Genomic DNA, 12,345 nt, shown 5'->3' on the forward strand with positions numbered 1-12,345 from the left:
TATCTATTTCTCTCTCTCTCTCTCTCTCTCTCTCTCGCATTTCGTTTCTGTTGATCTCTGTCGCTCTTAACAAATTCGTAAAGATATTTGTCTGTCCCCTGTTCATTATGGTCAAATCTCATTTCCAGTTTCAAATAGCTGAGTTATCCGAGTCTCGGCTCATCTCCTTCTGATTGCCCAACAGAGGTCAAACACACAATCCACTCAGGTATGTTGCTCAAGCAGATCACCACATTTAAGAACTTAATGGGTTCATTCTATTTTCCTTTGATTTTTTTACACATAACATCTATGTAGTTCTGTACCATCTCATGTATGTTGCTCAAGCTGATTAATATGTGTAGAAGATTAACGGGTTCATTCCATTACTTCTTTTTTTTAACACATAAAATCTATATGGGTCTTTACAGTCTCATCGTGTCTGTTGCCAAGACAAATCACAATGCATCAAAATGAAATTGTTGCATTCCATTTTTCTTAGATTTTTACACATAAAATCTATTTGGCCTCTGCCATCTAATCATATATGTGACTCAAACATATCGCAATACATATAAAATTAATGGGTTCATTCTATTTCTTTATGTTTACATATAAATTCTATATGGGTCTTTACAGTATCATCATGTATGTTGCTCAATCAGATCGCAACACATAAAAATCTAACTGCATCATTCTATTTCTTCATGTTTACGCATAAAATCTGTATGGGTCTTTACAATCTCATCATGTAAGTTGCTCAAACAGATCACAATAGATAAAATAAATCCATCTTATATATATATATATATATATATATATCTCCTTCACCATCTCATCGTTTATGTTGCTTAAACAGATGAGAATACATAGGAAAAAATGGCATAATTCTTTTTTCCTTCATATTTATGCATAAAACCATGTATATGTTGCTTAAACAGACGAGAATACATAGAAAAAAAAGGATAATTCTGTTTTCCTTCATATTTCTGCATAAAACCACACGGTTCTTACCTTACCTCTCTCTCTCTCTCAGAGTTACCATGGGAACAATAGATATTCTGAAAGCTGAACTTCTTGAAGAAGAAAAAGGAGGAAAAGAAATGGGAGGAGGAGGAGAATGTGTAGTTGAAGGTGAAAAAATAATACATCGGGCATCCTTTAAAGAGCTCGAGAGAAATTTTCTCAACTATGAAACTCTACAATGGGTCCTTATATCTTTGCTTCTTATACTGGCTTGGGGAGTTGGTGTTATACTGCTTTTGTATACACCCATAAGAAGATATGTGATGCGCAAAGACTTCCAATCTAGACAACTCTATGTTACCTCAGATGCGATCGTTTACAAGGTATGTATGTCCATATATTTTTTCTATTTTGCGTATTACATTGTGTTCTTGTTAGGGTTTTTCCAAGGTTTTGTATCCTAGACTTTGTCTTGGTCTTCTATTAGGGTTTCTCAATGGTTTCAGGGGCGTGTATATATATATATATATATATGCCCATCGAAGCCTTAGATGCAATCATTTACAAACCATGTTTTACGTGTTTCTATTATTTTTCTGTTTATCTTGAGAGCCCTGGACGATATAGTTTACAGCGAGGGTTGTTAATAGTTTGCCAAAGATTAGGGCTGATTTTTAGGACGCATACATTCCCCCACACCCAAATACAAAAAATTTACCCATAAAAAAATACCTATTTTATGGCTCAACCGTCGGGTTAAAAAAATGATACCAAACAGTTTTGGGGCGTTTACCCATCTCTATTTCTCAAGACGTTTCAATCCAGACAGTTTCAACAACTCGCTTACCAAAAAGAGGTATTGATGGATTTTTCGTTGTTGATCAGACCATTACTCATATCAGCGATTGAGTTTTTGGGATAATAACTGACTTGTCTCTCTGTGCGCGATGACAATGATATATGAAAAAATAGAATGGGCTGGAGATTGATACAATTTTTTTTAGCAATCAATTATGTACTATAAGGTTTAGATGCAAAAGCATTTTGCATGGATATATTCCTAGTTTGGGCTTTTTGTTTTGTCTGGAGAGCTCAATGTTACTTTAGATGTGATAGTTTATAAGGTAAGGATGTTGTTATCTAGTACATTTTGTGTTCTTCCTCGTGTTATAATATCTGAGAGTTTTCCAATGATTTTGTGCAATACTTTACCAAGCTATAGGGTGTTATATATTTATTTTCCCACCTGAGATGCACTAGTTTACAAAGGTTTTGGGTTTAGTTTTGATCCCTGCACGACTTCATGGTAGAGGAACTCATAGGATTGTTTTTTGTTTCACATGGCAGGTGATGAAGCCAAATCTTTTACCATTGCTGGGAATGTCAAAAATCGAGAAATATATCTTGTTGCCTCTCATCACAGATATAGTTCTTGAACAAGGTACAACGATAGGATACTGTATTAAACTTACAAGAAGTTTTAGACATTTCTCACTATGATTCACATCTCATGTAATTAGGACCTAACATTATGAACTTATGTAGGCGAGATTGAATATATCTAGCTAGGTTTGTGGAACCCCACCTTCTATGTCTACAGAATCTCATAGTGCAGAGGATTGTAGAGAAAGATGAAGGGAAGTGGCCTATTTACCACATGGGGAAATTTTCATAATGTCAGAACACTGTAGGGAAACATAAGAAGTAGGTTTTTTTCCCCACCAGAAAAATATCTTAAAATTTCTTTGCAAGATTTACCACATTCATAACCTCAGTTGTCCATACTCAGGATGCTTGCAATCCCTTCATGGTCTCCAGTCGATAAGGATTGAGACACTTGGCCAAGGAACACAATTAACAGGCCACAACATTCATATATGTGGCATGACCAATCCAAGACAATTTAGACAGGTTGATGATGCCAATGGTTACTTCATGAGAAAAATGACTTGTTCAGGCAATGAAATTTTTTAATCGATAAATATAATTTTCAGGCAGTTCTTAGAGCCGTGTCTGCTGGCCGACACAATATTTCGTTATTAGGGGCTGCTTATCAAGATAGTGCAGTAGGTTCGAGTTTGAGCCAAACTAATTCACATCGTCATCAAACTTCTATGTCGCGCCAAAATACAATGGAGACACCGATGCAGGCAAGTAAAGTGAATTTCCACATTTTGTTTTCTCTGGTTTTCTTTTTCAGCGATCACATTTGTTTTGAAACATGAAGAAATCTTTAGCCTGAATCATGATTAATGGATATTCAAAGTTTTATGATTTTTTGCTAAATTACAATGGAATTTACAAAGACAGCTAACATTTAAAATGGGTTAATGCTCTACTATTTCTGCATCATAAGTCATCTAAATCAAGGCTCATCTACATGTTAGGAGTCATCCAAGTTCAGCACTTGCCAAAGTTTGTGTCTAAAATCCAGGGGTTATCTAAGTTGCCGTCGTTGAAATTTGTGGAGTTTCAACTCACCTAAATCTCTACATTGTCTGAGTTTTTCAAACCCGTGGACCCGTGTTCAAATCTTACTAAATGTACCACTTTACTAGATGCCCCTGCTGAATATATGGGATGCATGCATGATCTTCTTATCCCCTCTGGACGATCTTACAACTGAGCAATGGCCATTTGGGTTATATATAGACCGCAAACACACAATTATGTTAATTGCATGTGAAAAATGTTGCATTGGTACATGTAATTAGGGTCTCTGCCGCATGGGTAGTGGGACATATTAGCTATGCTATAAACCATCTCAAAAAGCATTCCATCGCTTCCTTCAAGATAATGATTGTGGAGATTTAGGAAACCTAGAGCTTTTGCTTTTGTTTTTGTTTTAGTATCGATGGCATGAGTTCCCCCATATTTGTAATCATCATTTGTCCTAGAGGCCAAGTTTGGCTTCTAGTAGAAGTTAATCTTTCTCTCTCTCTCTCTCTCTCTAGTCTGCATCACTAATGGCTCCATTATGCTAGGTTAGGCGTTCAACCTCCTTGTGCTCCATTGCATTAAGATAATGATCATGGAGCTCCTAGAACTTTTATTTTTGTTTTTTATATGGATGACATGAATTCACCCATATACAAACTCATGATTTGTCTCAGAGGCCAAAATTAGCCTCTTGTAGAAATTAAGTTAAATCTCTCTTTTTCTCTCTCATAGATCGTAATCGATCTCCCGTGGACATTAAAAAGATCTCAGTGTATCTCTCTCTAGTTTGCATGGCTAATAGCTACATTTTGCTAGGTTAGCCATTCAAGCTCCTTGTGCTCCATTTCACATACAAACACGAATACTCGAACCTCTTAAACTATTGAGTTGTTTCTAAATTCCAACAAAAAATAAGTCAGGGTTTACCTTTCTTTTTGCAGACGACCTCTCATTTACCAATGTTGGGGGAGCATGTACTACAAAAGGTGGAGGAGATCAAAGATCGTGTTAAGGTAAACAATGTTTTTTGTGGAAAACCATTGATTTATTTTGTTCGTCTTCTTTGGAAATTCTCTTGATGATTTTATCATGCCTTCTCTTCGATAGACCCTCGAAAGGCTTATTATGGAGAAGAAACGTGGCTACATATCGACGACTCCTTCGGATGTTCCTGATGCTAATGATCAAGTTTGACGTGATCATGCGGAGATTCTCTTGAAAGTTTTGAAAATCCTTTCTTTTTTGCTAATTGTTAACTTTGTACACCTCTTTGTGTGTAACTAATGTTATTTGTGACTTCTCTATCCGATATAATTGAGGAGAGGTCTTACATTGTATCTTTTGTTTTTAATGATAGGGAGGAGCTTACATCACGAGTACATGAAATTGATTGTTTCAAAAAACATGTAATGGATTTCTAAAAATAAATAAATAAAAACTATACATATAATATATAGATGACGTGTTATTCATACATCACGAAATATAGGTTTGTATAATGTAGACATACATAATGTATCAATTGTAGGTGGCAATGTCTATATCTAAAGATGTTAGTGGAAACCTAGATGTAGCATACTTATTAAATCTTTTTCAAACTTGTGAAGAAAATCATAGGTGACATAAGCATAAGACATTATCTAGCTCGCCTCCATGAAACCATATATAAGTTCCAAGGTTTTTGTAATTGTCTCCCATGCGTACTCATGTATATTATTACCTTAGTAAGTTATGATGCATCAATACTAAACAAGCTCATAGAACTATGAGCATAAACATTACAAGAATATAATGACTCCAAACTCTCACTCCATGTCATTTTTAAGGTAACTAACTCCATGAATTTAAATAACATCAAAAGTATGACATTTGTTTAGTGTGACACTGCATCAAAGTAGAGGTGGTGTACCTAATACAATGTGATGCACACTACCTCTTGTTTGTAAGTGGATGATATACAAGAAAACCAAACACAATAAAATGGTCAATCATATGTAACAAAAAGTCGAGTGGTACGCAATAGAAAAGCTCAAATATTTTTAGAGGACATCCAACCTTAAGAATACTATTATAAAATTTGTAGCAAAGTCAAAGTTAGAGGAATCATGGAGTATTCTCCATTTAAAAGTTATAGCACACACCAAGATAACGAAATGCAGTTGGGTGTCATAACTTACTATGCAAAAACTAACTTCGGCAAGGGTCTAACTTCTAAATATAAGCGAATACATCACAAAAGACAATTATTCAAGCATAATGCATATCGCCGTCTGTGGGAATCGAACCCACGACCACGTGGTTAAAAGCCACGCGCTCTACCAGCTGAGCTAAGACGGCTGTTTGTTCAAACAAACACGACTTAATATATATAAAAAACTTTATTTAAAGAAGAAAAGGCTTAATATTGGGTCCTTATCCCGGCACACAATTCCCATGCTACTTTTGTATCTGTACACTCCTAATGTTAACCTTTGTCTATCCACAAGTTTTGATAATTTGTATTGCCAACTATCTCGACACACAATTCCCATGCTACTTTTGTATATGTACACTCCTAATGTTAACGTTTGTCTATCCACAAGTTTTGATATACGGAACATTGTGATGTGCATGAAAAATTTAAATCAAGTGGATAATGAGAGTAATCCAAGGATAAAAAATGCTCTAATCGCCGTTGCCGGGGATCGAACCCGGGTCACCCGCGTGACAGGCGGGAATACTCACCACTATACTACAACGACCACTTTGGTAAAGTATGCACCTAAACAACATTAACTTAGGTAAATATATCAATTATAACATGTTTTGATGTGTTGCTCTATTTTTTGTGTAACCCATGCACAGGCGTTCGAATCTCACTAAAGGAACTAATTTGCAGACACTCCAGTCTCTCTTTCTGTCTTTCTTTAACACAGAGAGATGCAAGATCTAGCCTGGTCGTTATCAGAACAGGGCATAACACGCATCCCAACCCCGTACATAAGACCTCTCGAGGAGAGACCCAGAATCGCCCACAATGCATTCTCCAATCACAACATACACAATATACCCATCATCGATCTCTGTCAAGCCAACAGGAAGAATCTAATTGAAGAGATTGGCCAAGCTTGCGAACTCTATGGATTCTTCCAAATAATCAACCATGGCATACCTAAAGAGATTTTTGAGAAAGTTATAGAATTGGGTTCTGTGTTTTTTGCTCTGCCGTCTCATGAGAAGGTTGTTTTTGCATGTAGAGAAAGTGTTGTGGCATGTGAAGGATACGGCCATAAGATGCTTGTTCAGGAGAACCAAATTCTTGATTGGAGAGATTACTTTGATCATCATACTCTGCCACTATCTAGAAGAAACACGGAGAATTGGCCAAATAATCCCCCTGCATATAGGTATGGCAATAACTTTGTTGGGTTGTATCGATTTTCATTATTTTAAATTTTTATTTTGTTGAGAGAGTTTGAGAGGGAAGTCGATCTTCATGATGTGGGCGATATAAAATAAATAAGGGTGTGGAGATGCGTGCATATATACATATATACATACATACACACACACATACATACATACATACATACATACATACATACATACATACATACATATATATATATATAGATAGATAGATAGATAGATAGATAGATAGACCTAGAAGTGTCCTTGGAGACCAAATTGGGCCTATTGGACAGAAGGCTAGAAAAGATTCTGTGGGTTTGGTTGCAAGTCCCATAAAAAGAAAGATAAGAGTACTAGAGTTGCACTTCCAGCTATATATGTTGGTTTGTCTTCTTGGTGTTTAGTTTTTCTTAATGTTACATACATATTCCCAATGGTTTAGGCACTTTCTAGCGGTTCCTTTAACTTTAATAGTGACATTCTTTTCATGAGAGAGCGAGAAGGATGTTTTGCAAACATGGGTATTGTTGGCAAAAGTTCTTACTTGCATCAGGAAACCTGCCAAAACTCCAGCTTGCCTTGATGAATCTGAATTAGAGTAGTGAGATAGAGAGATAAGATAAACTGGTTAATACCCTCATTAGACTACTGAAATTGTAAAATAGAATTTATGGATGTGAAGGTGAAGACCTCTGTCTTACTTTGTCTAGGGGTTTTAGACTTGTTATGAATATCAGATTTTCAAATAACATAACGATGTTACATGGAGGTCTGGTGCCCTCCTTGTTATTGTGTATAAGGGTGAAACTTGTTATTGGGAGGTACAGAATCTTGATTGACCCAAATTCAGATAGCTAGGGAGTTACATTAGTCTTATGAGATTTTGGGATAACATGGAAATCTATTGCATCTCGTCAGGATTCCAACTTTAACAGATCAAATAACTCAAGGTAAATTTAGATTAACCATCCATAAGGAAAGATATTTGACTCATCTTCCAGCCATAGTACAAATACTGACTTGCCCTGAAGCATGAAATCAATTGTATACTAGCCACTGCTTCACACAAATGGGCTATTATTGATTCCTTAACATGAGACTTAGAACCCTCGTGATTTCTAGGATGTTTGTGTATGTAGCAACTCACCATGCATTCAGCTCTTTCCCTTGCTTGACATCCTGAAGGCTGTTATAAGGTGGTGCCAAGTTGTGAGGTGACACTTTAAGCTTCTTTGGGATACGGATAGTTGGACCAATTCGCAGGACCTTCGCACATAGACAATACTGGGATAGGTGATCTCTTGGGATGTTTGTCCCCCAAACACAGTCCTAGAGTGGTAATTACTCAATAATCAAAACGAGAGTTAACATATGGGATTCCAACTAGTGATGAATGTCCAATCTCTTAGGCTGGACATGATGGGCATCTATCTGAATGCCTTGACTGTTGATTAATCTTTATTGATCTTATATCTCTACTTTATTTATAGTTAAACACAATGTTTATATTAAACATGGGATTTTCGGCACTGTCTTGCCTTTTGATCCTCTATGCTTTTCTTTTCTTTCTCAAGCCAAACCCTGTCCATAAACACATGTAGATTGCTCTCGTTTTTTTGTGCACCTACACTTGGGAATGAGTGATATGAACTCTTCAAACTTGTGTGCCTCACTTAAAGGATGAATATGGCACCTATAGCTATAATCAAGTTTCCCCCCCCTCTCTTAACCTCGGTTTCCTTGGTTCTAAAAAAAAACAATGCAAAAAGACATTATTGGGTTCCTTTTGCACCCCTTGGGTGTGAAAAGTGAATTTTAAAAGCCAATGCTCTTAAGAGGCTTTAGAGCCTGATAAGCTTTACGGCTACACCATCATGTTTATGCATTCAATATTATGAGTATTTATTTCTTAATGGCTTATAAAAGCAATGGTTGCTGTGATTTAGCATTTAACGTAATATTTTCTTATAACATGGTAAATGCATTTCCAGGCGAACAATTGAAGAATACAGTGAGCAAATGAAACATTTAGCTGAGAGGTTGTTGTCACTTATTTCAGAAAGCCTGGGTCTTAAGTCTTCTTATATACGAGAGGCGATAGGAGAACCTTACCAAAATGTGTCATTGAACTTCTATCCCCCTTGTCCAGAGCCAGAGCTTACATTGGGACTTCAATCACATTCGGATCTTGGTGCGATCACATTGTTGTTACAAGATGAAGTGGGGGGACTGCAAGTTCGTGTAGACGGAGATTGGGTAGCCATCCAACCGATTCCATGTGCTTTGGTCGTGAACATAGCTGATCAAATAGAGGTAAAACCCTTTTTTGTACAATTTCTGATATTTAATATTTTTTGTCTGGTATTTGAGAACTTTGGATTGAGTGGAGGCAAGAGCTCTTTATCTGTAATATATTTTTCTAGTATTTCATGCCCTAGTGGTACCAATGGAAGTAAACTCTTTTCCCCCCATTTTTCGTATATATGTATATACATATATATCTTGTAATGAGGGCAAGTTAATTTACTAAGCCCTTTAATAAATAGAATTAAGCACATTTTCTTTTTCATATTTTATCTCTTCGAAATGCCATATTTTTATTAACCCATGCACCTCTAATAAAAGTAAGAGCATATTTGTTTTTCCATATTTTTTCAAATGGAGGTTAAATGAAGTGGTAACCACATTTTAAATACCCCATAGATCTTGGATCAAAATAGAGGTATACAAGTTATTTTTATATTGGGAGGCTTTCTTTCTTGGATCAAATGAAAGTAAGAGTATTTTGCCCACTTCTTTCTTTGAATCGTTTTCATAATCTTTTTTAGCATCGAGTCTTTACCCTTGTTGTGTGCCAATACTTTTATTAACTTCTAGACCGAGGATCAAATGGATGTAAGATCATTTCACTTTCCTGTATTTGTTACTTTAGGTTTTTGTATTTTTCAAGCCATGAGGGTAAATACCCCCTTAGTGGTACGTTGTTTTTTTATTAACTTTGGATCAAATGGAAATAAGATCATATTTTCTTTTCTTTTTTGTTAACCTATATTCATGGTTTCCACCATTTATAGCAAGCTAATATTTGCCAGATTCAATGGTTTTTGAAAACTTTTGAGTATATTTTATGATCAAGGTTTACCAAAAATATCTGAAAGTCGAGTACATTAATATTCAGCATACATTAAAGTCAATGTATTGAAAAGTTTCCTTTGGGTAGGTGTAAAGGCCTTCTATATTATGTTGCTGGTTTCTAATTGATTTTCTAGGTTACAAGGAAACCAATATATGGTTAATATTCCTCAAGTCGAGGTGTTTGAAATCTGTTTTGTGATGTTTTTAGGAATTTAGTTGTAGTATTTATCCAGAAATAAGCTAACCACGTGAAATCTTATGTCTTGATTAAGCTTCAAGGTATTTTTATTAGGTTGTTGCTTTTTCAAACTCGTGGATGAATCTCATCACAAAGAAAAATAGTGGCAGCTAATACTTTCTAAACAACTAAATTTTAAGGTTTTCAAATTATCCAACTATATTTTATGGTCAAGAATTTCCAAATTTGACAAGAAATAAAGACTTTACTAGAAGTGTTCACTCAAGATAACCTAAATGTTATGATAAGCTTTTGAGACGTAAGATGTAGCCAAAATATCTAAACTTTTAGGGTTACATAAAGTATAAATTATATGTTTTCTGAAGTCTAGAGGCTCCTTAACTATGTTTTTGATTGTATTGACATGGCAAGATTCTAAGCAATGGAAAGTATAAAAGTGTCGAGCATCGAGCGGTCGTGAATAAAAATAAGGCAAGGATCTCTGTGGCGACTTTTTACGATCCTTCAAGAGAAGCTATTATTTCTCCGGCATCTGAGCTACTTGACAAAGATGATGCACCCAAATACAATAGTGTCAAGTTTGGGGACCATGTTTCTGCTTGGTACTACAAAGGTCCTAAGGGCAAAAAAACTCTAGACTCATTGGCTGTGTCAAGGGAATGATTTGTTTCTTTTTTATTTTGATCAATTTGAGTTTCGTACTTGGTTTGAATTGTAATGACAAAGTATGTTTCTACGTAGTCAAACTTTCAAAGCTAAATCTATGTCGATCGGAATCGACAATTTGTAAATCTACAATTTAGAGCTCTTGATGTTGTAAAATACATTTAAATGTATGTGAATAAAATTCATAGTTTTCATTGCGGAGGACCTTCAATCCACCTTTATAATATGTTATTGGCACTATTTCTCGGGGATTGTAAAACAATGTATCAATAGGATAAATAGATGACCTATTATTGGTCATTTGTTCAGTTGTGGTGAGATTTACCTTCATGATAAGGTTTCCCACCACTAATATAATGTGTTACAAGCAAAGTTGTGTAAGCGAATGTTTCTAATCTAACATGTCACGAACATTTATGATGGGGTTTCACATCAATTTGGGTATTCTTGTGAAGCATGTAAACAATTTTTTCTCTTTTAAGATAAATTAAATTGGGGGGTAAGAAACGACCTTATTCTTCTTTAGCAACTTAACAAATCATCCATTAAACATTATTCTAACATTATTGCATTCTAGAATGTTTGCCCTTAATTTCGAAATGCGAGCTCATATTTTTGTAATCAACATCATTCTCTTCTATGTTTTGTTGGGTAATGAACTTATGTATGTTTTTCTCCTTTGATAATGAGAAAATATTCATAAAGATATAAAATAATGCACCTCAACACCTTACCCATTCAATGGAGGGTGTGGACAACCTCATTTAGATATGGCAATGAATTGTTAACAATCATGTGACAATTAAAAATGGATGTTATTAAGCATTTTCTGATCGCAAATGCATCAAACTAAGAGATCCAAGTTGAGATTCCAATTAAGGTCCCCACACACGGCAAACACTTTAATCACAAGTTTATGTATTCCTTGCTTTTGTATGAGATGAACTCTTTGGAAACCTAATAGGCATGACAAAGACCAATGCTTGACATATGTGGAGGAGAATACATGGATTGAGACTTCATATGAGTTGCATGGTTAGGATGTAAAAATCCGCACATGACAAAGACAATGGGCACACTTTTGGAGCTTCTCCTTCATCAACCAGGCGCTAGTAAGACGCTAATGGCAGAGATGGGTTCATGTATTCTCAATCTTCTTCTTCTTTTTATCCCTAACTTTGTTTCTCTTTTGTGTTATATATTTCGATTTTCCAGTCTCCTTTCTTCTTTTAACCTAATTCATGCATGGAATTAAGTAGAGATGCTCCGTGTTTGTTTTTTAAAACCCAATCTTTGAAATAAGAAGAAATCATTATCATCTCTCTATTTACCCTCTTTCCCTCCATTGAAGCACTGCCCACACCATTGGTGTCCCGACATGAAGAATGGTGTTCCTCGAGTGTTCAAATTTCATACGCACATTACACACGAGTTGACTTTGATCTGAACGCTCTGCTGATTACGTGAGACACAAAGTAGGTATCCCAGTCTTGGGCATTTAACACTCCCAATCCTCTTGTGGATGTGGATTTTCTGCATGATGGTCGACTTGACCAATTTCCCTTTGAGCC

At 35.7% G+C, this 12,345-nt stretch overlaps 2 protein-coding genes and 2 non-coding genes across 4 annotated transcripts; 2 read left to right on the plus strand and 2 right to left on the minus strand.

Annotated features, from left to right (window-relative positions):
• The first annotated feature begins 15 nt into the window (after nucleotides 1–15).
• Nucleotides 16–4,763, plus strand: LOC147868658 (uncharacterized). The gene is made up of 8 exons (XM_087339557.1): nucleotides 16–208; nucleotides 1,016–1,328; nucleotides 2,293–2,386; nucleotides 2,735–2,856; nucleotides 2,940–3,156; nucleotides 4,117–4,169; nucleotides 4,326–4,397; nucleotides 4,492–4,763. Exons 2-8 carry the CDS (start codon nucleotides 1,023–1,025, stop codon nucleotides 4,576–4,578), a joined length of 951 nt encoding a protein of 316 aa, XP_087195683.1. The 5' UTR covers nucleotides 16–208; nucleotides 1,016–1,022; the 3' UTR covers nucleotides 4,579–4,763.
• Nucleotides 4,764–5,648: 885 nt separating this feature from the next.
• Nucleotides 5,649–5,721, minus strand: TRNAK-UUU (transfer RNA lysine (anticodon UUU)). The gene has a single exon. It is a non-coding gene; the product is annotated as a tRNA-Lys (tRNA).
• Nucleotides 5,722–6,053: 332 nt separating this feature from the next.
• Nucleotides 6,054–6,125, minus strand: TRNAD-GUC (transfer RNA aspartic acid (anticodon GUC)). The gene has a single exon. It is a non-coding gene; the product is annotated as a tRNA-Asp (tRNA).
• Nucleotides 6,126–6,225: 100 nt separating this feature from the next.
• LOC147868661 (2-oxoglutarate (2OG) and Fe(II)-dependent oxygenase superfamily protein) lies at nucleotides 6,226–10,972 on the plus strand. The gene is made up of 3 exons (XM_087322035.1): nucleotides 6,226–6,770; nucleotides 8,766–9,087; nucleotides 10,520–10,972. The coding sequence occupies exons 1-3, from the start codon at nucleotides 6,304–6,306 to the stop codon at nucleotides 10,769–10,771; spliced, it is 1,041 nt and encodes a 346-aa protein (XP_087178161.1). The 5' UTR covers nucleotides 6,226–6,303; the 3' UTR covers nucleotides 10,772–10,972.
• The last annotated feature ends 1,373 nt before the right edge of the window (nucleotides 10,973–12,345 follow it).

This window comes from Azolla caroliniana, unplaced genomic scaffold (assembly GCF_043228905.1).
Source record: "Azolla caroliniana isolate FFs.n. ecotype wild unplaced genomic scaffold, voAzoCaro1.0.p SCAF_1, whole genome shotgun sequence".
Lineage (NCBI taxonomy): Eukaryota > Viridiplantae > Streptophyta > Polypodiopsida > Salviniales > Salviniaceae > Azolla > Azolla caroliniana.

Coding starts and splice junctions, on each gene's coding strand:
- LOC147868658 (XM_087339557.1), top strand. CDS start 1,023: ATGGGAACAATAGATATTCTGAAAGCTGAACTTCTTGAAGAAGAAAAA. Junction 2,857..2,939: donor ATCCAAGACAATTTAGACAG/GTTGATGATGCC, acceptor TATAATTTTCAG/GCAGTTCTTAGAGCCGTGTC. Junction 4,170..4,325: donor TCTCAGTGTATCTCTCTCTA/GTTTGCATGGCT, acceptor TTCTTTTTGCAG/ACGACCTCTCATTTACCAAT.
- LOC147868661 (XM_087322035.1), top strand. CDS start 6,304: ATGCAAGATCTAGCCTGGTCGTTATCAGAACAGGGCATAACACGCATC. Junction 6,771..8,765: donor AATAATCCCCCTGCATATAG/GTATGGCAATAA, acceptor ATGCATTTCCAG/GCGAACAATTGAAGAATACA. Junction 9,088..10,519: donor ACATAGCTGATCAAATAGAG/GTAAAACCCTTT, acceptor TGACATGGCAAG/ATTCTAAGCAATGGAAAGTA.